Source organism: Zootoca vivipara, chromosome 4, assembly GCF_965207765.1.
Source record: "Zootoca vivipara chromosome 4, rZooViv2.hap1.1, whole genome shotgun sequence".
Taxonomy (NCBI): domain Eukaryota; kingdom Metazoa; phylum Chordata; class Lepidosauria; order Squamata; family Lacertidae; genus Zootoca; species Zootoca vivipara.
The window spans coordinates 92,742,408-92,764,530 of NC_142587.1; the positions used below are offsets into that span (position 1 = coordinate 92,742,408).

Genomic DNA, 22,123 nt, shown 5'->3' on the forward strand with positions numbered 1-22,123 from the left:
CCTTGAAGCTTATAGCAGGCATAGGCAAACTCAGCCCTCCAGATGTTTTGGGACTACAACTCCCATGATCCTTAGCTAACAGGACCAGTGGTCAGGGGTGATGGGAATTGTGGAGGGATGAGTTTGCCTATGCCTGGCTTATAGCATCCAAGCCTGCTTAAACCATGAGCCAGAGTCTTAATGACCAAAGTCTGCTTCTGTTCCACAGTTTCTGGCATGATCACTTTAGTCATGCACACAGATTCACTCCCTTAAATGAGCTGAGTAACATACTCTGAGTGGCGGTAGCTGTCCAGGATTTGGGGCAAAGGTTTTCTCATCCCTTGCTACCGGATACATTCAATTCTTGTGTTGAGTGTCTGGAGCACACGCTTGCTGATGAAAATAAATCAAGCCATAAAATCTAATTACTCAGCTATCTCTATAAAAGTGCTCACATTTTATGGCCAGTTTTAAGGTTATATATATTCTGGGAATAAGTTTCAAGCAAATGTTAAGCGTGCAGTGTGTATTAAAGGGAAGTTATGATTAGGAAGATGCAGAGGGAAGCAAGAGTCATTTTGCATTTTGAATGCAATATAAACAGCATGATGCAATATCTCCTTTAAAAAAAACATAAATTGAAGATAATCTTTTGAAAAGCAGAAGTAGAGCAAGATTTCCAAAGGTGAAGAGGCTTACCAAAGGCTTACCAGTTTTAGACAAGGATTATCAGAAGATTGAATCATAGAATTGTAGAGTTGGAAGGGACCCTGAGGGTCATCTAATCCTGAGGGGGCTGATTGAGGCAGAGGCTTGACAAATCATGGTTTACAAAATGGGAAGGGCCCTGAAGAATCTATATTCCTCACCCCATGCTACCTATCCTTCGGACCAGATTTCCCCCCCCCCTTACCCCAGTAGCTGTGACTTCACATAAATCTGAAATTGATGGGTTGGCAAACCAGGTTTTGTCCTAAAATATGACAAATATGGTTTAAGCCAGGATTGGAGTAGAAAATCCCTTTGGAGGATGGAGGGCACACAGTCTCAAGGCTTGCTTCCACCTTTCAAATTATGGATTGTAGGGAGCTGTTGCCATATCTTCATCCAGCACTGGGTGTCAGAGACGCAGTTGAAATGGCATCTCTCAGACAGCTGAGAATATGTGGTGCCATCATGAAGCATCTCCGTTTATCGCAATAAAACATGGTGATTGACTTTGCATCAGGGCCTGGCAACATTTTTTATGGCCAGTGGGCACACTTGGCATTTTGGTATATTGCTGTGGGTGCCAGTCACAAAACAACTGCTGAGGGGCATGACATAATACATGCATACCTTGAATTAAAACAATTAACAATTAAATCTTTGGAAACACTGATTCCCCACAACATTATAGATTCTTTTTACATTGTGCTTTGAAGCCTCTTGCTGACTCCTTTCTCTGTCAGCTTTAACTATGAAGGTTGGTTCTGCCACGTGGTTATTCTGCATTCCTTAGTCACTGAAACAAGGGTGGACTGACTCCAAGTTCCTTCTTTATTGCACTGCTAGGGAGGGGTAGTAAGTTGTTCCTTATCTTATTTAGGGGAGGTAGGGGCTTTCCTGTCTGTAGGTGGTTCTTCTATAGTAGAGAGGGGTGGTTGTATGTGTTTGTAGTTTATGTAGATACCTGAACACTGATCTTTTCCCTTCCTTCAGGGATAGGAAGCAAGTCTGGCCCATGTGTTGAGCACCCTCTTCATTGCATGCCTGGGCTGGGGAGTTCCTGCAGTTCTTTAAGTAAACCACTGTCCTCACCTGGGTGTGTGAGCTAAGATTTGGAGTAGTAGCTTGGATAATCCTCTGCATGAGTTTCATGTTCCTCCTCGTGATGCCCAGTACATCACCAATAAAGCAGAAGTTCTCCTGGGGCGAGGGGAATGCCTGTACAAAATAAGATTCCGAATAAAAACTTTTGGAACAACCACCAGAATGGAATAAGTCCTCCATTCAATTAGTCGTCATCTTTGTCTCTTCCATCCTTCCTTCCTGCCCCCCACTTCTGCTTTTTGAAACTTCCTGCTTTTTTACTTTAATGTGACTACAGTGACAAAGGTGTTGATCTTTCTTAAGTATCTGGGCCAGGAACTAAAGATGCTTTGTGAAACTGCTTCCAGGCTGGCTTCCTTTTTTGTATGTGTTTTCACAATTTCATCTGTAGGCCTTTCATTAACAGATAAAGTTGCATCTATATGTATTGCATTTTATGTAGGTAACTTAGCTTAGGACCAATGAGTGAAAGACAGTGAACAAGCTTTCTTGGTAGATCCACATTTGACGAGTCTTGTGTATTAGGACCTTTGGACCTTTGTAATAGTACGTCTTGACCGACTTGCCCTGTAACTCTCGCTCACGTATGTTTTCCCCCAAAGTATTGTTAGGGGTTTGTGGGTGCCCTGACCCCCTCTAGGTTCCTGGGAGCTAGGGTTCGATCAGTGCTTTGAGAATTAAGATGAGCTGACAGACATTTGATTCAGCAGTGTAAAAATGCTGAATCAACTCTAAACGTGCTTCCTAGGGAGTAGACCTAGTAAACACAGTGGGACTTCTGAATTAATATGCCTAGGATTGCTATGTTTAGCCTTGCCACTGTACCTACTCCTGCCCTTCTTGATGTTGCAAAACTTTGATTACATATTTTAAAAAAATACTGTAATACTTCGTTTAAAACTGAGATTTAAGAAGGCTTGGCTTGTTGACGGGCTTGTAAGCTGCAGGAGGATATCCTGTGACTTCCCTGAATCTTTTTACAAGGACACTAATATAGACAGGATGTGCCCTGTTGCGCTCTACTACCATGTCTTATTTGGGACTAGTGTGAATTCTTAAAGCCTTTCTCCATGGTCAGAAAACTTTACTACAGTACAATAGTTACATTTTATCCATAGAGTGATATTCCTTTATGCTCGGATCCAGCACCAGCACTTAAATTGCAGAGTGTGAGAGTAATATCCTATTTTGCTCTGGCTTTTGAAAAAAGCAAGGGATGAAAGTTCCAACATTAGCTTTGCTCCACAGGGGGATAACATGGCCACCAAGGGAATGAAATTAATAGATGAACAAAATGGAGTGTTGGGATTCCTTAAAGACTGTCTTATCTCCAGCATACCCAACCTATCACCGCAATCTGCAGGGGAAGACAGCCTGCAGATATCATATTGTGAAGGCCTCTCCTTCCTTGGAGGTTTATACGGTAAGCAGAGGTTGGATGGCCATCTATCATGGATGCTTTAGCTGAGATTACTGCATTGCAGGGGTTGGACTAGATGACCCTTGGGGTCCCTTCCAGCCCTACAATTCTATGATTCTATAGTGCAAATAGATTCCATTCACACAATGAACGTGTTTGTTGACAGGGAGAAAACTGTGGCCACTCTGTTGAGCAGGGCTCTGGACTCCTGCCTCAGAAGTCCTGCCATTGCAGCACCACTGCTATTCTGCACAGTAAGCCCGCAATTACACACAGTTAACTTGTGTGTATTCAGCTTTACATGCCTGGCAAATAAATAAATAGGCGGAAAGGGGGTGGGCATCCACGAAAAAAGACTGCCATTGAACCCAATGTGTTTTAACTATACAGGATTTTGGCTTTAGGTGTAACCACTGCGTTAAGGGGCCGGCTTACTGTATTGAATAACTTCTCTGAGTATCTAGTACAGTTTAGTTTTGCTCATGTGAACATAGCCTAGAACTAAAAACAGTAGGATGCTCAAAGGTGAGCCACTTCTTCAGCACTGTTACTGTTCGTAGCCTTTCTTGAAACATAGATGGGCTCCCACCTGAGTAGTCCAAATGCACAAAGCTTCAGATCGGGTCTTTTGCTTTAACTGGAAGAAGGTTTTAGTTTATGCAACAGCTCCACCTACTGTCTTTCTCCCATCCCAGTCTTCTTTGCTGAGTATGTTTACTTGAGTCTGTTTCTACTGTGATAGGTTCTGCATGTCTGAATAGCACATGAGCCAGTTGGTGTAGTGGTTACAGTGTCAGACTAGGACCAGGGAGGCCAGGATTCAAATCCAAACTCAGCCATGAAGTTCACTGGGTAACCTAGGGGCCAGTCACACTCTGCCTAACCTACCTCACAGGGTTATTTTTGGGATAAAATGAGAATGAGAGCTATGTATGCCACCTTGAGCTCCTTGTGGGGGAAAGGTGGGATATGAAATGTAATAAATAAATTGCTTGTGAATCTCATTACTCGAAGAGTTGCAGATAGAATGGTCTAAAATTAGGAAATTCCCTATTGATGAGTTTTACCTGCTTTCCATATCATGAGCTCCCTTCTGTCTGTTGCTGCAGATTGACCACTTTGGTTTTTCCGAAGATGGCACATTCAAGCAACGCTACCTCATTGCAGACCAGCACTGGAAGAGAAATATTGGGTCGATGCTCTTCTATACTGGCAATGAAGGCGATATCACCTGGTTTGCCAATAATACGGTAAGGGAGATTCTGGGACTCTAGGTAGGAACTCTCTTGCCATTTATTATCTGTACAGCTCTTAGAAGACCATTGGCGTTCTGATTTCCTACATATATTTTGGGATTGGAGTGTAATAATGGAAATGACTGGATAATCCCAGGAGCCAAAAATATCACATTTGTATCATTTAAAGAACTTTGTTCTAGATGACTTGGAAGTGGTGACAAATCTTGCTGCTGCAAAAACGTATAAAGCAAAAAACTGGAAGAAGAATACTGCTCCATCAGTTTCAGAATGGTGGAACAGAATATGTCTAACAGAACAATCCTAACTATAGGAAGCTGACCAAGTTGCTTGAAATATGCCAGGGTAAATTTTGCTTATATCACCCTTTTTGCAAGCATATGCTCACACTGGTTGCCAGGTCATGTGACTGATCTGAATAGAGTTAGTTTCCAATTAAAGGCACCCTGCCCAGTTCTGCTCACCCCCCTGGAATGTCCATTTTTTTTCAGGGCTTATGCCAACATAATATCCACTGTTCTTAGCTCAGGCAGAGCTAACACTGGCTGATCTGGGACAAGGGAGCTAGGCTGGTATATTTCCAGCTGAGCTGGGATGTGGTACTTTTGCCGGCATAGTCTTGGTGTGCTGGGAGTTAACTAATTGAGCCAGAAATCCACCAGATCCAAACTTGCTTGTCCTGATTGCTCTTGAGTTTTCTTTGCTCCCTAAATTAACATATTAAGGTAAAGGTAAAGGGACCCCTGACCATTAGGTCCAGTCGTGACCGACTCTGGGGTTGTGGCGCTCATCTCGCATTATTGGCCAAGGGAGCCGGCGTACAGCTTCCAGGTCATGTGGCCAGCATGACAAAGCCGCTTCTGGCGAACCAGAGCAGCACACAGAAACACTGTTTACCTTCCCGCTGTAAGTATTTATCTACTTGCACTTTGAGGTGCTTTTGAACTGCTAGGTTGGCAGGAGCTGGGACCGAGCAACAGGAGCTCACCCCGTCGCGGGGATTCGAACCACCGACCTTCTGATCGGCAAGCCCTGGGCTCAGTGGTTTAACTCACAGCACCACCCGTGTCCTACAAATTAACATATTACAGAAAAGTAATCATTAATATGAACTTTATTTGAGACTAACAACCTACTACCTGGTATTTCTCATGAATTCTAAGAACATGCCCCCCCCCCAAAAAAAACCCAGTGCTTAAATTCAGGACAGTTTTTCAAAGACTCAGTTTTCATGTTGATTCAAAAAGGCATCTAAGTGTATCCACAAAATGTATTTGAAAGTTGTTTGTTCACTATGCATTTGGAAATCTCTTAAGATATTGTAAGGGGAAGGGCTTATAGAGAACAGCCCCCTCTCATCAGAAGCAGCCCATCTCCAAGCAGTCAGGAAAGCGAAGGGACGGATGAGGAAAGTCAGGAGACGGAAAGGAAGTGGCAGACCTCTGGCAACATCCAGGAGCTCCTGCTCCACAGGCAGGAAGAGAGGGAGAGGGAAAGAGAGGAGAGGACGCAGGCAGAACATAGACCCTTCCCCCCGACTCTGGAATTGAGGAGGAGGAGAAAGGGGAGGAGATTCGCTGTCCCGAGGCTTTTATGCTGGTCTGAATCGCGTAAAGGGGCAGTGCCTGATTCTGATACGGAATGAGAAGACATGAAACCGACAGCTCACTACACTGTAAATAATGTGCACTAATAAAGACTTTTGAAAGACAAGTATGTGGAAGGTCGTTACTCAAGAGTACTGTAGTCGCAATAATCCCTGACAGATATGATACCCAAATGGATAAAATTTGGGTATCATATCTTAAGAGATTTCCAAATGCATAGTGAACAAACAACTTTACAAAATATATAGTAGATGAATTGGAGTGATAAATTTCAGAATATACAACCTTACAACTCTTTTGCTTTATATTAATTATATATGCATAGGATGTTCTCTAACTTAAAGTTATAGTTAAATGGTTTAGTGGTTGGCAGTTTGTAAATCGACAACATTGAATGTCCTTGGTTTTTCTCTTTACTTCCTTCCAGGGTCTTATGTGGAACATAGCGGAAGAGCTTGATGCCATATTGGTATTTGCAGAACACCGATACTATGGAGAGTCTCTGCCCTTTGGAAACAAATCATTCAGTGTAAGTAGCCCCTTGCATTCAGGTTAGTCATTGGTTCAACAGAGACTTTAGAATTTTAGAGGACAACTAGAATGGGAGATACGGGTGCAGTAATAGAAAAAACATAAGCAATTTATATGCAAATAGAAAGCTATGGAGCAATTGCAAAATGGAAATTTGAGGTATAGGGATGAGTTGTTTCAGCAAGGGTAGCCATTTAAATACAGCTAAAACTCGGTGTCTTCCCTCATAGTCCTGCTACATTGGAGGTGACACAGTCTTGCCATGTGGCATTTACAAGGGTTCCTTTGGTAAAAGTAGACAGGGTTTCACCCACTGTCATAGCTTTACCCAACTATGGCATAATCCCTCCCACAACACACGATTTCAGGGTGCAGTTGTATCACATGGTTATATAGGTGGAGCTTGTGCTGCCCAAAGTGGTTGGGAACATCCCAGACACAGTCCTGTTCCTTTGCAGTAGAAACCATGTGAGCTGCTGTGCAGCGAGTGGTCAAGTGTGTGGATTCTTCTGTACCTTTTTGCTGAACTCCCACATCATTGTTTCCGGTGCTCTTTCCATTGAGCCATGTGAGAAATGAATAGCATTTTCACCTCCCATTGGGGTAGCAAAGACTAAGAGTCAATTTTCTGTTGTTACGTAAATGCAAATGTAATGGAATCTTGTTTCAGGATGCCAAGCATCTGAATTACCTGTCTTCAGAGCAAGCTCTGGCTGATTTTGCAGTGCTCATTCAACACCTGAAGCATACTATCCCTGGGACCCAGGACACTCCTGTCATTGCCATAGGGGGATCTTACGGAGGGATGCTTGCTGCATGGTTTCGAATGAAATATCCTCATATAGTAATTGGGTGAGTGCAGTACCAAAAGAGTATCAGAAAATGATCTTGTCTGATAGGAAATTCTGCATATTTCAGAGAACCAGCTATCACTAATTGGATTTAAATATCCAATATTCAAATACACACACACACAGCGCGCACACAGAGAGAGAGAGCAGATTTGTGTGTGTGTGTGTCTGTAGATGTGTTCATCTCATAGGTAAGGGGTGTGTGTGTGTGTGTGTGTGTGTGTGTGTGTGTATGCTTCGCCGCTGGACTCCTCATCACTTATAAGGCACCGTGGCTGCTTTTGAGAAGGCAGGGCAAAACTGAATTAACAAAAGCTGCAACCTCCCGCCTTTTTCCCACCTGGAAATTCACCACACATTTATCTAATATCTTTATTTTTAACTCTATCCTGCAACTTAAGACACATTTTAATTTTGTCTCGTGACCTTTCTTCACTACCCTTTCTCCTATTTTAAAAACAGTGCTGTTGTCACTGTCAATTCCTCACTTTTAAGATTGGCACAAGCAAGTCTTGGGTTGCAACCCCCATGCTAAAGAACTGCAAAGCAACAGCTCTGCGAGGAAGGCTATTAATTGGAGGGGGAAAGCTTACGGAAAAACAGGCCAGGACTAATGGCTTTGGGGGATGATTCCAGTTGGCTCACTGCTAGGTTTGTATCCGTGGCAAAAGCTCTTGTTGCCACAAGTGCTCAGTTAGATCTCCATATTCATTGATCTTCTCTCTTTTTTTTCCTTGGCTCACAGAGCTCTTGCAGCTTCAGCCCCCATCTGGCAGTTCGATAACCTGGTTCCCTGTGGCAACTTTTATCGTATCGTAACCGAAGATTTCAAAAAGAGTGGGAACTGTTGCTCAGAAAGTATCAGGAACTCCTGGGCAGCCATTGACCGTCTTGCTTCCACAGGTAGGCAGCTCATAAAAAGACTCGCCTAGAGGCTTCTCTAGGCCTCCGATCTCTGCTGTGATGTGCTCCTAGCAGTTCTATAAAGCCTGCCTGCCTTGGGGGTGGGGCTGCCCCGGTGGGGCAACAACAAAGGGGGTCATCCCTTTGGAGACAGCGCTTTGGTGGTGGAATGAGGGGATGGACCAGCCTCCTGGTTGTAAGATTAATGGTTTTAAGGGATTTTAATCATTAAGTGTGTTTTTTATTAGTTTGGAGAAATTAGTACTGTTTTATGTTTTATGTATTTTGTGGTTTTTTTTAATATTGCAACTTCAGGTTGGGAACCACCCTGAGACCTATGGGTGTGGGGTGGTATACAGATTTAATAAACAACATCCAGGCTACCACTTCATTCACTCTCCAGAGATTGCACTTTCCTTTATTCCCTTCCTTCGCACATACCTCACACATTATAATGACCAGGTACTTTCTCCCCAGCTTGGCTTTAAGAAGCACAAATGCTGGGGGTGGTGGGAGTTGTCATCCGTAGCCTATTGGGGCACAGGCAGTATCCAGTAGTAGATGCTCATGATGCTGCCCAAATACATTTCACACACATATTTTTTGCCTGTGTAATCCCTGTTGGAAGTGGCCATAGGATCTCTCTCAAGGCTCTCCTGAGATGTTAAGAGCCTCCTTTCTGCACTCTTTGTACTGACATATCTAGGTGTTCAGAGGCTGCTCTATCTAGCACTCAGAGCTCACCTCACTAGCCCCTACTCAATGCCCTCCTTCAGCTCTTCTGTCTGGGTGAAATGTACCCTTGAACCTGGGTAATGCCTCTTGCTTCCCTGAAGAGGGTTGTGTTGTGTGACTTTTGCATGGCTTGAATGTAACCTCCTGGAAAAAGAGTTGCATTTGTTCCCCTGCCCACTTTTTGTCTCTGGCCGTACCCACCAATATTAGTGCAGCGCCCAGGAAGTTGGCAGTGAGGAAATTTGCCCCTTGAGCGAAAAAAAGATTTCCCACTCAGTATAGAAGTTCAGTTGTCAACATCTCCAGTTTTTTTTTTTTTTTTAGACTCCTGGATAGGAGGACTTGGAAAAGACCCCAAGAAGAGGCACTGCCCAGAGAGGAGAAAAAACTGAACTAGAGAGAGCAATGGTCTGACTTGGCATAAGGCAGCTTAATATGTGTTAACTTGAATCTCTGTATTTTCTCCTTTCTAGAGGAAGGCTTGCATTGGCTTTCGTCTACATTTCGCCTGTGCAGCCCGCTGAAAACTGTGGTAGATGCTGCTGTTTTCAAAGGATGGCTAAGTGAGACTTGGGTTAATTTGGCAATGGTTGACTACCCATATAAGGCTGACTTCTTGCAACCTCTCCCTGCCTGGCCTATTAAGGTAACTGAACAAAGGCATCTTTTCATTTATTCCCCATCCCCTCTTTTAGTCAACACTTTTTAAAGACTCTAGGAGGTTGAACATGAATAAATAGCAATGACACAGGATGCCCAAGGATTCCATAATAAGAGAATTCTAAGCATAATTTGGTCAATCGCACAACCTCCAGATGATTTTCCTTTGAGGAGGTTGTAGTTCAATAATAACTGAACATTAAATTAAATTTTTATTCTGCCTCTTGGCTCCACAGTGGTGCTCCCAAGGTAGCAAATAATTTCAGTTAAAAACATCAGTGTACAAAAGCAGCCAGCACATTAGGCACCACAGCCACAGACATAAATTGTGCCTTTCAGCATTGTGAGTTGTTTCTAAACAATTGCTTTTAATTGATGCCTGAAGATAGAGGAGATGCATACTTTTTAATTAAGGGGATTAGCAGAATTTCTAGTGCCAAGATGTGATGTAACCTAAGCAGGGAGAGGGGAGCAGCCCTGCCCAAACACACACACACACCGCAGAAGACCAAAAGGAGTGAGCTACAAGCTAGTAGTTGAAAGTAGTAGCTTTATTGTAGGGGACGTGTATTCTTAAGTGAGCTGTGTTTCCTATGCTAGGATATGGCACATAGAGGCAAAAGGCTTCCAGAAGGACCTACAGTCATAGTTTAGGTACCACTACCGAGAAGGCCCTGCCCTTTGTACCTGCCAAGTCTACCTCCAGTGGAGCAGTGACACAATAACCTCCCCTAAAGATCCAAGTGCATGAACACATTTTTATGGGAAGAGGTGACTCTTCAGGTACTGTACCTAAAAGTCCAGGGAGGACACAGATTGGTGGGAAGATGCTGCATTGCTCACAGCCCAGAGATTCTTCAAGACCAGTCTAGGACTTTGGGACTGTTTAACGGCCTTTTGTGGGGGGGGGGGAGGAGAGAGAGGTGAGGGAAGATACCAGTACGTGGAAATCCAGGTTTGGTAAAACTTTGAAACCAAATTTGTTTTGTTCATTACTGCTTGCTTTAGAGGGTTTTTTTTAATGGCTAGAAACCATTTAGGGAGGGGGTGGCTTTCCTTGAGAGCCTTTTGACAAGGCACTTCAGTTCCCCAACACCTAAAACCAAGAGATTTCCTTCTCTTTTGTTGCAAAACATTTTTTTAAAAGAGAAAAATGTATGCAGCCTCTCTGGGTGGCATAAGCTGTTCCAGTTTCCTCCCTTCCTTTCTTTTCAAACGGTGGACTTCAGTGACAAAACTAATGTGATTATCCTGAGTGAGATTTAGAGGTGTATTGAGAGCTTATGGGAAAGAATCCATTCGAACAGTTGAATATATCTGCTTAATCCTCCTCTGTAATGGGGCCCATGGTCCCCTGGGGAAGTGCAGGCTTTCCCTCTTTCCCCCAATCCTACCCCCTTTCACCGCTGCCCTTCATAAAAGGTTGCCGCCTCTTAAAGCCGCTCTTTAACTTCCGTATGGCACATCTGTGCTAGTAAAGGAGTTTTCAGGAATCCTTGGTCTTCCAGCCGAGAAGCTGCTCAGTAGGCTGGAAAAGGCTACAAGGCGTCTTAATAAGTGATTAACTCCCCACCCCCCTTCACTCTTCGCTCAGTGAACCAGCTCCTGCCAAGAACTGAATACCGAAGCTGTTGGAACTCTCCCCTCCCCCTCCCCCACCCGCACCTTACTAAGGCACCAGATCATCAATGTCTCAAAGTAATGTAAAACAGATTGTTACCTCATCCTCAGCCTGTTTGCAGTAGCATCCACAATTGCACTGCAAAGGAGCCATCTTAAACTAAAGATCCCTCCTCTTCAGAGAGGGGGGAATTTGCGGGTGGGACCCGCTCTACGCTGCGAGCAGGAGGGCGTGGCGTGTCCGGCTCCCTGCTCCACCTTTACCTGCCGCGCTCAGGGCTGGCCAATAGGGCCAGCTGAGGGCGGGGCTACCGGTTTTTAAAAGAGCGCGGCAGACTCCAGATCGCCCCTTTTCGCTCCTGCACCTCATCGGATCTCCCGCCCACCCCCCTTTAGGTTTCCCCTTAGGGTGTTCGCTTTGACCTTGCTATGGTTGGTCGCCTTGGTTGCCCAAGGGGCCTAGTAGGAGTTTTTTATCCAATTGGCTAATTGGCACCGGCCTCTTGGTTTTTTCGCCTACCTCGTAGCAATTCGTCACAACTTCTTCGGTATTTGGCGGTAGGCATTGGAATATGGAGTTGTCTGGTGTGTTCGAGGACTGGTTGTGGCCACCATCCAACCCTCCTCTTATAGGGGTATCCCCTTAAGGGATCCGGCGGTCGTGGATCCCGTCCTACGCCCTGCTGGTGGCTAGGGCCATGGCACGACCCCCAGTGGCACTAGGGGGAGCTTTCAGTTGTATTTGCATCAACAGGCTCCTCCCTTGGGGTGTTAACCTGATATGACCCCCCCGCCGAGCGGGGTGGAGTCACGCTTGCAAGCGAGTCCAATGCCTAAGCCAATACCTCTCACTTGCTTTAACCAATAAAGTTGTGTCCTTATTCTACCCATTAACTCTAATACCATGTGTCACTGTGTCTTTATTTATCGCGGGGGGCAGGTCCTCGAACCGCAAATGAATCTTCTTGGAGAGACCAAACAGCTCAGCAGGAGCTGCACCTAAGAACATAAGAGGCTGCTTGATCTGGTCTGGGACCCTGCCCTCAAAGTGGCTAACCACACACCTATGGGAAGCTTGCAAGCAGGATCTGAGCATAACTGTTCTCTCCCCATTTAGAATTCCCAGTAACCTGTATTCAGTAAGGTACTGCCTTCAACAGTAGATGATTTCCCTCTGTGAAAATCATTTGGGGGTTAGTAAGCTTAAACTCTCAAAAGTTCTTTAAAGCAAGGGTGGCTAACCTGTGACACTCCAGATGTTGCTGGACTTTCAACTCCCATCAGCCCTGGCCCAAGGGATAATGGGAAATGAAGTCCAGCAACATTTTGAGGACCACAGGTTCCTCACCCCTGTTTTTATTAAAGGATAATGAAGGAAATCCTCTTGCTGCAGATCTGTGGTGATGATTTTGTTTATTGGTAGAATAACAAATGTTTTGGCTATGCCAAGATTCAAAGTTTAGAGGTTGCTTATCTGCTGTCACTAACCAGAGCCGACAAACTGAGTCTACAGAAAACGCAGCATCTCCTGTCTGCAGGTTTAGTCTATTGCTGATTTATTTGTGCTCTCTCTCTCTCTTTAAAAAGCTCTTCTTCTTTTCTGTCTTTAGGCAGTTTGTAGCTACTTGAGGAATCCCAAACTACCAGACAAATTGCTGCTGCAAAACATCTTGCAGGCAGTAGACGTCTACTATAACTACACAGGACGTGCTTCATGCCTTAATTTAACTCAGACTGCCACAAAAAGCCTTGGGATTAAGGGCTGGTATTACCAGGTATGTATGCAGCATCATTTGCTCTGTGAAACTGTGGCACAAAGTGGGGCTCTTTACTGGAGACCCATATGTGAATGCAGAATGTCCTATGTTTGATTTCCGACAGCTACAATAAAAAATAAAAAGGATCAGGAGGTCACAGGTAATAGGAAAGACTGTGAGATAAGGTTACAGGCACAACTGGTCTAACCTGGTATGAAACACAATAAAGACCCAGTTATAGATCCATCTCAACGTTTAAGTCCTTTTACAATATGTTCCATTTAATCCTGAGTCATTGGGGAAGGTTTTTCTACTCATTTGTGATATAATTCATCCCATTTAAATGTCTAAATTGTAATATCTTTTAAGTAAACATCAATTCTTTTTGCATTTCCTCTAACCATTCTGCTTTATCTTGTCATATGTGATTAAATTCCAGCTCGGTTTCACTGTCCCGAGTATCCTTAGCTATCGTCTCCATTTTCACATTTGAGAGTTCAATTAACCATTGTGCTTCTATACAAATGGGCACCTAGTCTGAACATACGTTCTACGGATTTAATGTTCTTCCTAACTGAATGTTCAAATGTGGAAAAGGAAGACGGATGAAAACTACTCAGGATTCTGAAACCAAGCTGGAATTCGATAGTATATCACAAGATAAAGCACAATGGTTAGAGGAAATGCAAAACATTTTGGATGTTTCTTAAAGGATTTAAAAGCTGTTAAAATTAAGAAATATCAACATGATTACAGGATTACAGAAATGAGAAAGTAAACCTTTGGTTGAGTTCCTTTTAAAAGAACCATGTAGTTTCCATTCAGATCCTTAGAGTAGCAATAGTTACTGGGAGACCTCAAATGGGGAGGAATATAACAGATCGAGAATGCTTTTTGAGTCATCGCCCCAAATTAAGACAGTTGAGGTGGTTCAACATACTCCCCAGTATTCCTGAAGGAGACTGGTCTAGTAGGCAAAATATCCTTTGAACTGAACATTGATGAGAACTCTGTTCTGAATAAAGGTTTGCCATTTGTGCCCACTCCTAAACACAAATTTTTCACACACCATGATTGATATTTATGCATTGTTCTGCCTTAGGAAATTAAAAGACACTTCCATTAAGACTCAAAAGTGGGGATGGCTAGTCTTAAAATTAAATTACAATATATTCCAGTTACTCAACGTTCTAATAGTCACACTTTTTTATATAAAAAAGATAGAGTTAAGAGACTTCTGAAAAGGGTTTTGTTATTGCACTTTGAAAGATTAGCAGTTGAACAATTGGGTAATGCTATTGCTTTAAAACCTGATGATGATGGTGGAGTTGTAGTACTTTTGAATAAGGAGCACTACCTTAATGAAAATTTCTCATCTAAAAAATTCTTATCAGCTGGACATGCACGAGAGGAATTATTTGGACACAATCCCCAAACAAGATTGTTTAAAAAAACCTTTCCTAAGGCTCAGGACTGATTGGGACATTTTTGAAAAAGACCTAATGGTCAAAATGGATCTATAACCAGTTGTTCCACAAAAATAATATTGTTCATTGTCCTTTTCCATAGGTTTTTTTTTAGTACATTAAAAGTATATTTTCATATTTCTGGGTCTTTTTGCTGATTGCGTTTCATACATACATGTATACCTGAAGGAGCGTCTCCACCTCCATCATTCAGCCCAGAAACTGAGATCCAGCGCCGAGGGCCTTCTGGCGGTTCCCTCATTGCGAGAAGCGAGGTTACAGGGAACCAGACAGAGGGCCTTCTCAGTAGTGGCACCTGCCCTGTGGAACGCCCTTCCAACAGATGTCAAGGAAATAAGCAGCTATCCCATTTTTAAAAGACATCTGAAGGCAGCCCTATTTAGGGAAGTTTTTAATATTTAATGCTGTTTTGTTTTAGTATTCGATTGGAAGCCGCCCAGTGTGGCTGGGGAGACTCAGCTGGATGGGTGGGGTGGGGTACAAATAATAAATTATTATTATATTATTATTATACATAGAGACCATGACTGCATATTGTACTATGTCCTTGATGTGGTATAAGGTAGCTTCTTCCTATGTCCCTAAATAATATAAATAATAATATAATATAACAAAATTTAACTAGACCGAATAAAGCCAACAATGTATGCACAGCTTTTAAAAACGCAGCTATGACCAGTAAAACTTGATTGCATGGTGGTAATTTTACAGCCTTGTGCCGTCATGAACAATAAGGAGTTACATGCAGATGAGTGACAGAATTGATGAAGGAGAGAAGGTGCAATCCATCTTTTCTCTATATCTAGCGTAGAAATGGGAGGGGCAATGTTTTCCACCCCTCCTCTGCCAGCCCAAGTAGTCTAGTGAAAAACAAATCCTAATCTGGTAGCTTTTTGGGTGGTGGATATATTTACAGTGCCAATAAAGTACAGAACATGGTTGGGAAACTAGCACAGCCTTTGGTCCTAGCCTGTGGCCTTCCCTACCCAAGCGTGGCAATTAGGATAAAGAAGGGGCTCTTACTTCAGGGGCAGGCGGCAGGTCTGGGGGGGGGACTAAGCACATTTTTGCTTTGCCCCCACCCATCTCTGGCATGCATTTCCCAGAAGATTCTCCATGGAGAAATGCAGCTTTTGGGTGGAAAGGGGTTTTTCAACCATGATGTGATGCTCTCAGTCTGCCTAGTGCTTAACAGAGCACAGGAGGCCAGGCAGGTCCCTGCTCTGAAGAGTGTGCCATCTGAGCTACTGGAGGAAGCAGGGGTAAAACAAGAGACACAATATGGAAGTTGTTTTAGTTATACACAACTGAGGCTTAGTGAAAAGCCGCCAAGTTGCAACAGAATGTCTAGACGTTGAGGTCAAACTGGTTGAACTGGACCTTCTGTAGCCTTGTGATGTCCAGGGAAGACAACAGTGAAGTTGGGCAACTTGGAAGAAAAAAGTTTAAAATACCACCCTGGGGGCAGGGGTGGGTGAGAGTGCCCGTTCCAGATATACTCTGAGCCTCAGGAGTTTAGAACAATGAAGCAATAAAAGCTGAACAGTCACACTTTTATATTGTCCTCATGCTATGGTGAACTTGTACCGTAGAAAACTCGATTGTTTTAGAAGTGCTGCCTTATTTATACAGCAATCTTGATGTACCTGCCTGTTGCTTTACAGAGGATCATAAGTTGGTCCCCCCACCCCTTAAAAAGGTGGTCTACTTCTCTAAACTAATTGTTTTTCTCTTCACCCTTCTGCTCTAGGCTTGCACTGAAATGGTGATGCCCATGTGTTCAGATGGCGTCAACGACATGTTTGAGCCCGAAAAGTGGGACTTGAAAACCTACTCGGATGACTGCTTCAAAACCTGGGGGGTGAGACCTCGTCCTGACTGGATCCCCACTCTCTATGGGGGGAAGAACATCAGTGCTCACAGCAATATCATCTTCAGGTGAGGTGTTGGTTCGTCTGTCAATCATAAGTGTTGGACATGGCTGGAATGTGAGTTTTGTCACTAGCTGATGGCATTTGGTGCTGTTCTGGAGCAGCATAGAATTCCTCCTGTGACTGTATTGTGACTCTCTGTCCGTCAACAGAGAGTGTTGCTTCTCTTGTCTACATTTTCCATTTTATGCAAGGTAGTAGTACTTGAATAGTCAGCAAATGATGGAAAACTGATGCCACGCCAGCAGAGGGGATGATAACATAATTGCATATTGGAATTGCATGAGTAAGAGATTTATGTGGTCAGCCTTGCACTCACTTTGCATAGCTTGCTAAACGTTGTTGTTGTTGTTGTTGTTTAGTCGTTTAGTCGTGTCCGACTCTTCGTGACCCCATGGACCAGAGCACGCCAGGCACTCCTGTCTTGCACTGCCTCCCGCAGTTTGGTCAAACTCATGTTCGTAGCTTCGAGAACACTGTCCAACCATCTTGTCCTCTGTCGTCCCCTTCTCCTAGTGCCCTCAATCTTTCCCAACATCAGGGTCTTTTCCAAGGATTCTTCTCTTCTCATGAGGTGGCCAAAGTATTGGAGCCTCAGCTTCACGATCTGTCCTTCCAGGGAGCACTCAGGGCTGATTTCCTTAAGAATGGATAGGTTTGATCTTCTTGCAGTCCATGGGACTCTCAAGAGTCTCCTCCAGCACCATAATTCAAAAGCATCAATTCTTCGGCGATCAGCCTTCTTTATGGTCCAACTCTCACTTCCATACATCACTACTGGGAAAACCATAGCTTTAACTATACGGACCTTTGTCGGCAAGGTGATGTCTCTGCTTTTTAAGATGCTGTCTAGGTTTGTCATTGCTTTTCTCCCAAGAAGCAGGCGTCTTTTAATTTCGTGACTGCTGTCACCATCTGCAGTGATCAAGGAGCCCAAGAAAGTAAAATCTCTCACTGCCTCCATTTCTTCCCCTTCTATTTGCCAGGAGGTGATGGGACCAGTGGCCATGATCTTGGTTTTTTTGATGTTGAGCTTCAGACCATATTTTGCGCTCTCCTCTTTCACCCTCATTAAAAGGTTCTTTAATTCCTCCTCGCTTTCTGCCATCAAGGTTGTGTCATCTGCATATCTGAGGTTGTTGATATTTCTTCCAGCAATCTTAATTCCGGCTTGGGATTCATCTAGTCCAGCCTTTCGCATGATGAATTCTGCATATAAGTTAAATAAGCAGGGAGACAATATACAACCTTGTCGTACTCCTTTCCCAATTTTGAACCACTCAGTTGTTCCATATCCAGTTCTAACTGTAGCTTCTTGTCCCACATAGAGATTTCTCAGGAGACAGATGAGGTGATCAGGCACTCCCATTTCTTTAAGAACTTGCCATAGTTTGCTGTGGTCGACACAGTCAAAGGCTTTTGCATAGTCAATGAAGCAGAAGTAGACGTTTTTCTGGAACTCTCTAGCTTTCTCCATAATCCAGCGCATGTTTGCTATTTGGTCTCTGGTTCCTCTGCCCTTTCGAAATCCAGCTTGCACTTCTGGGAGTTCTCGGTCCACATACTGCCTAAGCCTGCCTTGTAGAATTTTAAGCATAACCTTGCTAGCGTGTGAAATGAGCGCAATTGTGCGGTAGTTGGAGCATTCTTTGGCACTGCCCTTCTTTGGAATTGGGATGTAGACTGATCTTCTCCAATCCTCTGGCCATTGCTGAGTTTTCCAAACTTGCTGGCATATTGGGTGTAGCACCTTAACAGCATCATCTTTTAAAATTTTAAACAGTTCAGCTGGAATATCATCACTTCCACTGGCCTTGTTATTAGCAATGCTTTCTAAGGCCCATTTGACTTCACTCTCCAAGATGTCTGGCTCAAGGTCAGCAACCACACTACCTGAGGTGTACGAGACCTCCATATCTTTCTGGTATAATTCCTCTGTGTATTCTTGCCACCTCTTCTTGATGTCTTCTGCTTCTGTTAGGTCCTTACCACTTTTGTCCTTGATTATGGTAATCTTTGTACGAAATGTTCCTTTCATATCTCCAATTTTCTTGAACAGATCTCTGGTTTTCCCCATTCTATTGTTTTCCTCTATTTCTTTGCATTGCTCATTTAAGAAGACCCTCTTGTCTCTCCTTGCTGTTTTTTGGAAATCTGCATTCAGTTTCCTGTATCTTTCCCTATCTCCCTTGCATTTTGCTTGCCTCCTCTCCTCCGCTATTTGTAAGGCCTCGTTGGACAGCCATTTTGCTTTCTTGCATTTCCTTTTCCTTGGGATGGTTTTCATTGCTGCCTCCTGTATAATGTTACGAGCCTCCATCCATAGTTCTTCAGGCACTCTGTCCACCAAATCTAAATCCTTAAACCTGTTCCTCACTTCCACTGTGTATTCATAAGGGATTTGATTCAGATTGTATCTTACTGGCCCAGTGGTTTTTCCTACTTTCTTCAGTTTAAGCTGGAATTTTGCTATAAGAAGCTGATGATCTGAGTTACAGTCAGCTCCAGGTCTTGTTTTTGCTGACTGTATAGAGCTTCTCCATCTTTGGCTGCAGAGAATATAATCAATCTGATTTCGATGCTGTCCATTTGGTGATATCCATGTGTAGAGTCGTCTCTTGTGTTGTTGGAATAGAGTGTTTGTGATGACCAGCTTGTTCTCTTGACAGAACTCTATTAGCCTTTGCCCTGCTTCATTTTGAACTCCAAGGCCAAACTTGCCAGTTGTTCCTTTTATCTCTTGATTCCCTACTTTAGCATTCCAGTCCCCTGTAATGAGAAGAACATCCTTCTTTGGTGTCATTTCTAGAAGGTGTTGTAGGTCTTCATAGAATTGGTCAATTTCACTTTCTTCAGCACCGGTAGTTGGTGCATAAACTTGGATTACTGTGATGTTAAAAGGTCTGCCTTGGATTCGTATCGAGATCATTCTGTCATTTTTGAGATTGCATCCCATTACAGCTTTTGCCACTCTTTTGTTGACTATGAGGGCCACTCCATTTCTACTACGGGATTCTTGCCCACAGTAGTAGATATGATAGTCACCCGAACTGAATTCGCCCATTCCCTTCCATTTTAGTTCACTGATGCCCAGGATGTCGATATTTATTCTTGTCATCTCATTTTTGACCACATCCAGCTTACCTCCACTCATGGTTCTTACATTCCAGGTTCCTATGCAATATTTTTCTTTACAGCATCGGACTTTTCTTTCGCTTCCAGGCATATCCGCAACTGAGCGTCCTTTCGGCTTTGGCCCAGCCGCTTCATCAGCTCTGAATCTACTTGTACTTGTCCTCCGCTCTTCCTCAGTAGCATGTTGGACGCCTTCCGACCTGAGGGGCTCATCTTCCAGCGTCATAACTTTTATATGCCTGTTGTCTTTGTCCATGGAGTTTTCTTGGCAGGGATACTGGAGTGGCTTGCCAGTTCCTTCTCCAGGTGGATCACGTTTAGTCAAAACTCTCCACTATGACCTGTCCATCTTGGGTGGCCCTGCATGGCATAGCTCATAGCTTCTCTGAGTTATTCAAGCCCCTTCGCCACGACAAGGCATTGATCCATGAAGGGGTTGCTAAACGTAGGAATGACTTTTGTGGGAACAGGTGTCTTAGACGTGCATGCACAGAAGTAAATAGCAGGAGTCAGCTTGAATTTTTGCTGGAATCTTACATTCATGGCCCACTTTTCAGCCAAGATTACTTTCCACAAAAGAGAGTCACACACATGACCTTCAGGGCCCCTGACAATTGCTTTACAGTTGACACTCTGATCCAGTTTCCAGGGTGATAATACAAAACGAGCCTTTCCATTGACCTGCAGAGATTGCTGGGATGGGATGCAAACCTTTTGTTAATTGGGATGTTCCTAACATGCAGGTGTTCATTTCTCCCCCTCCCCTTTTTCCCTTCCAGCAATGGTGGGCTCGACCCCTGGTCTGGGGGCGGAGTAACACGGAATATCACAGACACTCTAGTTGCCATAGTGATCCCAGAAGGTGCTCATCACTTGGACCTGCGCTCCAACAGCCCTTATGATCCGGAATCCGTGCTGCAAGCCCGTCTTTTGGAAGTTCACTACATGAGACTCTGGTTGCAGAACTATCGTCGTAATGGTTCGAAGTAACTGAAAGAGCTGGTTTTTGTGGTTTCCACTTTCTCCTGTCAACGCCGAGGGAGGACCTGCTGGCTTGATGGCTGACTTCACACAAGTGTTTTCCCCCTCGTTGTTTCATGCCTACTTTCCTCTTTCTCTCCTAACCAAAGCATCTTATTTGTATAGCAGATATCTGGCTGTACAAAGGATCTTTTGAGGTGGCAAACCTAAACCTTGCAGTGTGTGGCTCCAGACTGGTGGCTCTTCCTTGATGTTCTTCTGGCACTTCACAATTTTGCCACAGTTCAAATGGCATTGCCGGCGTTTAGGGCCCTGCCCACTCCACCATGTCTTATGGAAGAAAGCTGCTTAGAGGAATTTCCCACTGCTCCTGGTTGAGCACTGGAACCCGAATTTGGGAGTGTAGGGTATCTTTGTGGGGGGTTGGGGGAAAAGGCTTTCCTTTCTTGCTCCACAAGCATCCCTCATGTGGGGGAAGCTGGCACTTAAGTAACTTATAATATCCACTGGGTTTAAAGCTGTATTGTGTAAATTCACAGGTGACAAATCAGTGGCTATAAGGCATTATGGCTCAAACTTCTTGATCATGGAATTTCTATCTGAATTCCTGTTGCTGGGAATCACAAGAATGGCGGAAGGTTGTTGCTGGGCATGACAGCAGCTCACTGGCCGTGGTTAGAAAACAGGATGCTGAACTAGATGGATCCTTGGCCTGATGCAGCAATGCACTTGTGTTAAGCTACACAGTTTATGACATAGGTGTAAATTTTTTCGGGGGGCGCTGTTGGGCTCAAGGTCCTCCCCCCGCCCCAAATTCCCCCAGCAGATAGTGCCAGGCATATTGAATGGCTCACCTGATAGACTCAGTTACAATCAATTGCCATGATTCTTTGGGGCTTTGTTCCTATTTGCCAGTAATTTTGTTTGTGTGTTTGTTTGCTAAGAATTTATACCCTGCCTTAAACAGGGTGGCTTAGACTGGCTTCACCTTTTCATTGGAGCATGAACTGCAAGGCCTCAGTTGGGCCCAACAGATTGCAAAGCTGTTAAGAAAAAAAAAAGGCCAGATAAGCTAAGAGCGTCCATAATATTAAACAAAAATAAAACCTTCAACATATTTTACGGGGACAATAACTGTTCTGTTGCAGTTGAGCGTGAGTGTGTGTCTTAGTCACCATGAAAAACAACAGGAAAGAGTCTGTGGGATGTGAATGACTGTTTTTATTATGGTATCAGTTTTTATAGGCTAAAGCTTGTTTGGGTGTGCGTGTGTGTGTGTTACTGAGTTTTAAATCATAGCAAATTTTACAACAAACAAAACTAAAAACAATCATGGTTACTTATTTTAGTCTAACGGGAGTCATATGCCATCTTGAGGTTGTTTTGAAGTTAAGATCTTGTGTTCCTGAGCTTAATGACCCTGTAATTGGATAGGTAAGAAGTTGAGTCGACTGT

General features: G+C 43.8%; 1 protein-coding gene across 1 annotated transcript in view; it reads left to right on the forward strand.

Moving 5' to 3' along the window:
- Positions 1 to 21,786, forward strand: part of PRCP (prolylcarboxypeptidase) — a 36,402-nt gene extending 14,616 nt beyond the window's left edge. Inside the window, exons 2-9 of the mRNA XM_035116077.3 lie at positions 4,324 to 4,464; positions 6,505 to 6,606; positions 7,279 to 7,460; positions 8,205 to 8,362; positions 9,571 to 9,743; positions 12,988 to 13,152; positions 16,372 to 16,559; positions 20,467 to 21,786. Of these exons, the coding sequence (XP_034971968.1) occupies positions 4,324 to 4,464; positions 6,505 to 6,606; positions 7,279 to 7,460; positions 8,205 to 8,362; positions 9,571 to 9,743; positions 12,988 to 13,152; positions 16,372 to 16,559; positions 20,467 to 20,677 (1,320 nt within the window). The 3' untranslated portion in view covers positions 20,678 to 21,786. The remainder of the gene's footprint in view (positions 1 to 4,323; positions 4,465 to 6,504; positions 6,607 to 7,278; positions 7,461 to 8,204; positions 8,363 to 9,570; positions 9,744 to 12,987; positions 13,153 to 16,371; positions 16,560 to 20,466) is intronic.
- The last annotated feature ends 337 nt before the right edge of the window (positions 21,787 to 22,123 follow it).